The 6,046-nt window shown below is 31.5% G+C and overlaps 2 protein-coding genes across 2 annotated transcripts; both read right to left on the reverse strand.

Moving 5' to 3' along the window:
- Positions 1-727: 727 nt before the first annotated feature.
- On the reverse strand, positions 728-4,029 carry LOC132757203 (gastrula zinc finger protein XlCGF57.1-like). Its single transcript, XM_060748410.1, has 2 exons — positions 4,004-4,029; positions 728-2,415 (listed from the first exon to the last, which is right to left on the reverse strand). The coding sequence occupies exon 2, from the start codon at positions 2,395-2,397 to the stop codon at positions 1,543-1,545; it is 855 nt and encodes a 284-aa protein (XP_060604393.1). The 5' UTR covers positions 2,398-2,415; positions 4,004-4,029; the 3' UTR covers positions 728-1,542.
- Positions 4,030-4,633: 604 nt separating this feature from the next.
- LOC132757205 (uncharacterized) lies at positions 4,634-5,807 on the reverse strand. Its single transcript, XM_060748413.1, has 2 exons — positions 5,443-5,807; positions 4,634-5,093 (listed from the first exon to the last, which is right to left on the reverse strand). The coding sequence occupies exons 1-2, from the start codon at positions 5,783-5,785 to the stop codon at positions 4,840-4,842; spliced, it is 597 nt and encodes a 198-aa protein (XP_060604396.1). The 5' UTR covers positions 5,786-5,807; the 3' UTR covers positions 4,634-4,839.
- Between the last annotated feature and the right edge of the window lie 239 nt (positions 5,808-6,046).

Below are 6,046 nucleotides of genomic sequence, written 5' to 3' on the forward strand. Positions count from 1 at the left end.
GGTAGGTAATATTTTTGGTCAATACAATAGTTTAGTTCCTTAAAAATGTTTTTGTGCTTTGCTTGTAAGGAATTGAACTTGATCCGGAAAGTGCATACTGTAACACATTCCCTACATGATTATATTAAGAACAAAACTATCACCTCCAGAGTGTTAACAAGGCTTTTCCCATCTGGGCTGTGTAACCCCAGATGACCCATATTCAAACTTGAGCTAGAAATAATCAAACAACCTTTCTGATCAATTTCCACAATATTTGAACAAAAACAGTAGCCTCTAGAGTGTTAACATGGTTTTTCTATATTTGGGCTGTGTGATCTAGTTTTTGATCCCAGATGACCTATATTCAAACTTGAGCTAGAAATCATTAAACAAACATTCTGAGCAATTTCCAAGATATTTGGACCCAAACAGTAGCCACTAGAGTATTAACAAGATTTTTCTAGTTTTGGCTTCTGTGACCTAGTTTTTCATTCCAGATGACCCATATTTGAATTGTCTGAACAATGACTGGGACAAACATCCTGACCAAGTTTGGTGGCAAATGAGGCAAACATGTGACCACTAGAGTGTTAATGAACTAAATGTGGATGGAAGACAGACAACGGACATTCAACAATCCTAAAATCTCACAATGAGCTAACTCAGGTGAGCTTAAAACCACAACTTGTGTTGTTGCTTATAACAGACTTTGCAAACCAAAGATAAATACATATACATCTATTGATAATATTTAATCCCCTTACACTGTTGAGCATCAGTATGAAGTAGGCCATATGGCTTAAGTAAACATATTTCAAAACAAAAGTTAATGACCTGATAAAATACTTTATTATCATTATAAAATATCTTATTGATGCAAAGAAATGCATGCATTTTTATTTCTTTATCCATAGAATATCTAATTAAATGTAGTTCATATCTTAAAAATAAGTAAAACAATCATGTCTTAATTACTATTATATGAATGGTTCCATTACCATGGAAATAAATCAAAACCTGGTTCACTTCTAGATTGTTTTCTTTCAAAATATTTTTATATAAATTATGTGATTTTTACTGAACTTTATATCAAAATTATGACTTTTATCATGCAACCTAATGCACATTAAACATTTGAAGCATCATATAATATGCATTGTTAGCACAATCATTATAATCTTATTAATACTACAGCCAATGTAGAAGCAATCACATTTAATATAACAATCAAAAGTATGAGTATGAAAGTATCCCAATTGTGACATCTTAGTCATGCTAATCACAAGTAAAACAAAAGAGCCAACGATTAGCGGGGCCATGCTCAATTTTTTCATTTTTCTAAAGTCAAACACATCCAAGGAAGAATATTTTAGTAAAATGTACTCCTACAAAACAATTTTTTCATGTAAAAAATAAATTTTCATAATACATTGATTCAATAGCCTTGAGAAAATACTTTATTTTCAATGGTACATGTATGAATCGATGTACCAGTAGCTTTCAAATTGCTCTTTTCAAGTTCTTCAAATACTTATTAAATTTATAAAGACAAGAACAGGTTCACAAATGTAATTTCAAGTGTCTAGAAAGATTGCCACTATCAGAAAAGCATTTTGAACAATTTTTACAAGAAAATGGTCTTTCTCCCGTATGAATTCTCATATGTCTTTTGCGACAACTTGTATTCTTAAATTTCTTGTCACATACATTACATGGATAGAATATTGCATCATTATGAATTTTCATATGTTGTTTAAGACCACCTTTCCTTTTGAATGTTTTCTTACACACATGACACACCAGAGAGCTAACATTTGACTGCAGTTTCCTATGATTTTCAACAGGAATCATGGTACTCAGTTTCTCCTCACAGGCTGTACAATTAAACACAATGTCCTCCATGCTGTCATTATTATTAAGGTTTTCAGTATATTGTGTAAAGTTCTTTGTATCTATCAACTGCATTCCACATGTCACACACTTAAGTGACTTCTCTCCTGTGTGAATTAAGATATGCCTTGTAAGGAGAATATTCTTAGAAAATTTTGATTTACATATTCCACATTCAAATTTTTCATCTACTGCATGAAGTTTTATATGTCTAAGCAAATGCTCTCTTAACATAAAACTTTTTCCACATAGTTTGCAAGTAAACAATCTATCTCCAGTATGAATTAACATATGTCTTTCTAAACCACTCTTGTATCTGAACCCTTTGTTACAGATCTGGCAAAGTTTGGCTTCTGACACTTTGTCATGTGTAAGTTTATGCTTATTTAGAATTCTTGCTGTTGTAAAAGATTTCTTACATTCATTGCAGTGGTAATTTCTCTCATCCTTGTGGAATCTTAAGTGTACAGTTAAACTATATTTTTTGGTTAAAATCTTGTCACACAATGGACAAGCAAACGTCATCCTTATTTAACCAAGTTTCTGAAATATAAAACATATAAACTTATAAAATACAATACAAAACAACAAACAATACAATTTGAGAACAAGTATCAACAAGGAAAGACAGCATTCAATTATGTCATATTATTTAAAATATGGTTTTTGTCATAATGTTTCTTTTGTCTAAGAATAAATTAAATCAGTAAAGAAATAGCAATGTTATGACAACCTAAGCCATCTGGTTAGCTCAATAGGTACAGTACTGTCCTGTGAATTGGGCAACATGGCTTAGATTCCTGGATTGCACAGGTCACTCTCATTGTGACTGATCATGAAATACAAGTACTACCGTCATTTGCTCTGAAAATTGTTCATGAAAATTCTATTTTCAAGGGAGGCAATTCTGATAATTTTTGTGCTAGAGTTGTAAACCTTGTCACATATGATGTGGTTGATGACCAAAAACTTATATTTGAAGTTTGAAATAAATACCTTAAGAAATAAAGAACTTATAATGAAAAAGCCTAAAAACTAGAATCAGAAATCTTGACAAGGTTGCCAACGTTTGTTAAGTATGACGGCTCTCAATATACTCCCTATAGTCAAGATTAAAATGATGTGTATAATTTCCATACTGCCATACATCCATATTTTAAGTTTTATAAAATTTTCCAGCTCTTTTTTACTAATCACAATTATTGTTATATTTGTCATGTTTTAAGCCTACATGTATTTGTTGCCATGGCAAATAGGAAGAAAATATAAAGACATGCATAATCTCCAGACTGCCATCTACCCATATTTCAAGTTTCATAAAAATATTTCCAGTACTTTTTGCGTTATCGCTGGATCCAGTTTATGTCTAAAATTTGCCCTATTTTCAGTCTATTTTTGGCCATAGCAACCAGAATTTTCAACATAGGAAGAAAAAAAAAGACGTGCATAATCTCCATACTGCCATCTATGATCTATCCTTATATCAAGTTTCATAAAAATATTTTCAGTACTTTTTGCATTATCCAGGGATCCAGTTTTGTGGACGGACTGGCGGACTGACAGATGGAAGTTCTAACGGGACAGTAATAATGTGGCTCTCTATTGTTCTTTTAGCCACTCAAAAGAAAATAGCCACATAAAAGCATTACGGAATGAATGACATCAAAGAGAAAGAACAGTTAAACTGAGTAACCTATTGCCTCTCTAGCCCCATTATTACTGTCCTGTAAGATCGGACAGAGAGACTGACGGACAGAACGTTAACCTAAATTCCCCTCCGGTAAACCAGTAGGGGACTCCCCTCCGGTAAACCAGTAGGGGACTCCCCTCCTGTAAACTGTTAGGGGACTGATAACAAAACATGTCATTTTTGCCATATGTGTTCTTTTGTACGAGAATAATAAAATTAATAAATAAATTACAAAACGAAGAAAAAGTGAAACTGATTGTCCGATAAATAGGAAGGATCCCAGTATAGCCAATTGTAGTAAAATTAACTAATTTTAACTTGAACATCGAATCAAATCAGAGACATACATAACAAGGTGAATGCAATTAAATCTTATTGTCTTGTGCTCAAGTATGTATCAAATCATTTTTTTTTAATTGTTAATCAATAATTCACACTTACTTATCATGAAACTGCTGACTTTATACGATTTCGAGACGTTTCGGCCCCAAGACGTATCGGCCCCAAACTACCCAAGACGTTTCGGCCCCGGACATTTCGGCCCTTTACCAAATCGGCCCCATAATATGTACTGTATTTTAAACCGATATATTAATAGCATTTCAATGATTAAATGAATCAATTAATATATATATTTTATCATTTTGAATAAAAACTAGATTATAATAGTAGTAGGGGAAAAGTAATCAATACAAACAGAACAGAACATAAACTTTATTTTAAAAAATATAATACACAAACAAACAATTATTTACAACATATATAGATAATATTTTATTAATACAAACAGAACAGAACATAAACTTTATTTGAAAAAATATAATACACAAACAAACAATTATTTACAACATATATAGATAATATTTTATTAATACAAACAGAACAGAACATAAACTTTATTTGAAAAAATATAAAACACAAACAAACAATTATTTTCAGCATATATAGATAATATTTTATTAATACAAACAGAACAGAACATAAACTTTATTTGAAAAAATATAAAACACAAACAAACAATTATTTACAACATATATAGATAATATTTTATTAATACAAACAAAACCGAACATAAACTTTATTTGAAAAAATATAAAACACAAACAAACAATTATTTACAACATATATAGATAGATAATATTTACACTAGATATATACAAAATGAAAACAATAACAAATCAAGTAGAACTAATAAAGTCTTAGTCTTAGTCTATAGTATAGTGTCTATAGCTTTCCTTTTCAGTACATGAGCACAGTACATGAGCATACTTTCTCTATTACATATACACTTTAGCAACCTCTGTGAGGAAATCGGAGGTTATCAACTCCCGTGTGTCATATGCTTCCCAAAGCTTCTCTAGTTTTTCATGCAGCTTTCGATACTTGGGACGTCTGTACCTTGTAAGTAAGTGTTCACTGACTTGTTGTGCTTGAATGGATACCAGTTCACTTTCCGCGTACAAAAGGGGAATAAGTACATACATCTGGACATTCCCTCTACCAGCCTTTCCATTAATTCTACGGTGGTAGCCTGTAACAATTCAAAATAATTGTATAATCACGTATATGGTAATAACAATTAATTTCATAATTTATGTAAAAGTTGATTTATTGAATTGTTTTTCATGTTTATGTTTTTTGCTAATCAAAAGATATTCACATGTTTTAAAGCCATAAATTAAGACGCGCTGCATATGTTGGTTTAAGTGAACAGTGTCTTTTGTTGTCTGTTTTTGTTGTAGTTGTTTTTTCTTTTTCTTTCAATGTGTAACGATTGTTATAATTTTGCAGTATATTCATATTTTCGTATTTAATTAAATCAATGTAACACAATTTTGCTCCAAATCAAGTTATTTATCATTAAATTAAAGCATTCTCACCTTCTACATCATTATTGGTGCGCACACTCTGTCTATAGACGCACCACTGTCTCACCGACCAAACAGAGTTCCCCAGCCATTGGTTCTCGATGTACTCAATCAGTTCTTTAAGTTCTGTCGTGGAAGCTAAGGTCTTCAGCTTATTAAAAGCTATCTCGATGTGTTCAGCTGGCAGGAACGGTAATGCCAGTAATCTCTTAATATACCAATGTATGGCCTGTTTTCCCTCGTACGTCTGCTTCAGCCCAATGTTTCCTACTTTCCTCATAACTGCCTGCGACCAATGAAAGATGCACCCTTTTATGGAAACGTTTGGGAAAACGTCCTTGACGGCCTGCCACATTGCTGTAAAGTTAAAATTAGTATAAATGCACAGGAAATGAATACATTGGACAGATTATTACATTCGTTTTATAACATCTAGCATCTATCATTATCTAATAGCAATAATAATTAAAAATATTATCATGAGATTATAGCAAACCGTTTTTCATATCTTTTGAAGTTTTCTCTGATACTTCTTACCGCCAATTAGCATAAAGCTATAAACAGTTAATTAGTTACACCTTGAAAAAAATTACATATAGTTTAATTAAGATCAAAA

This window comes from Ruditapes philippinarum, unplaced genomic scaffold (genome assembly GCF_026571515.1).
Source record: "Ruditapes philippinarum isolate M1 unplaced genomic scaffold, ASM2657151v2 ctg4059_1_1_1_1, whole genome shotgun sequence".
NCBI lineage: Eukaryota > Metazoa > Mollusca > Bivalvia > Venerida > Veneridae > Ruditapes > Ruditapes philippinarum.

What these genes read in the sequence shown, in the direction of transcription:
- LOC132757203 (XM_060748410.1), bottom strand. Translation starts at nt 2,397, where the DNA reads ATGACGTTTGCTTGTCCATTGTGTGACAAGATTTTAACCAAAAAATAT.
- LOC132757205 (XM_060748413.1), bottom strand. Translation starts at nt 5,785, where the DNA reads ATGTGGCAGGCCGTCAAGGACGTTTTCCCAAACGTTTCCATAAAAGGG. An exon ending in CACCAATAATGATGTAGAAG is followed by an intron (nt 5,094 to 5,442) that starts GTGAGAATGCTT and finishes GAATTGTTACAG; the next exon opens with GCTACCACCGTAGAATTAAT.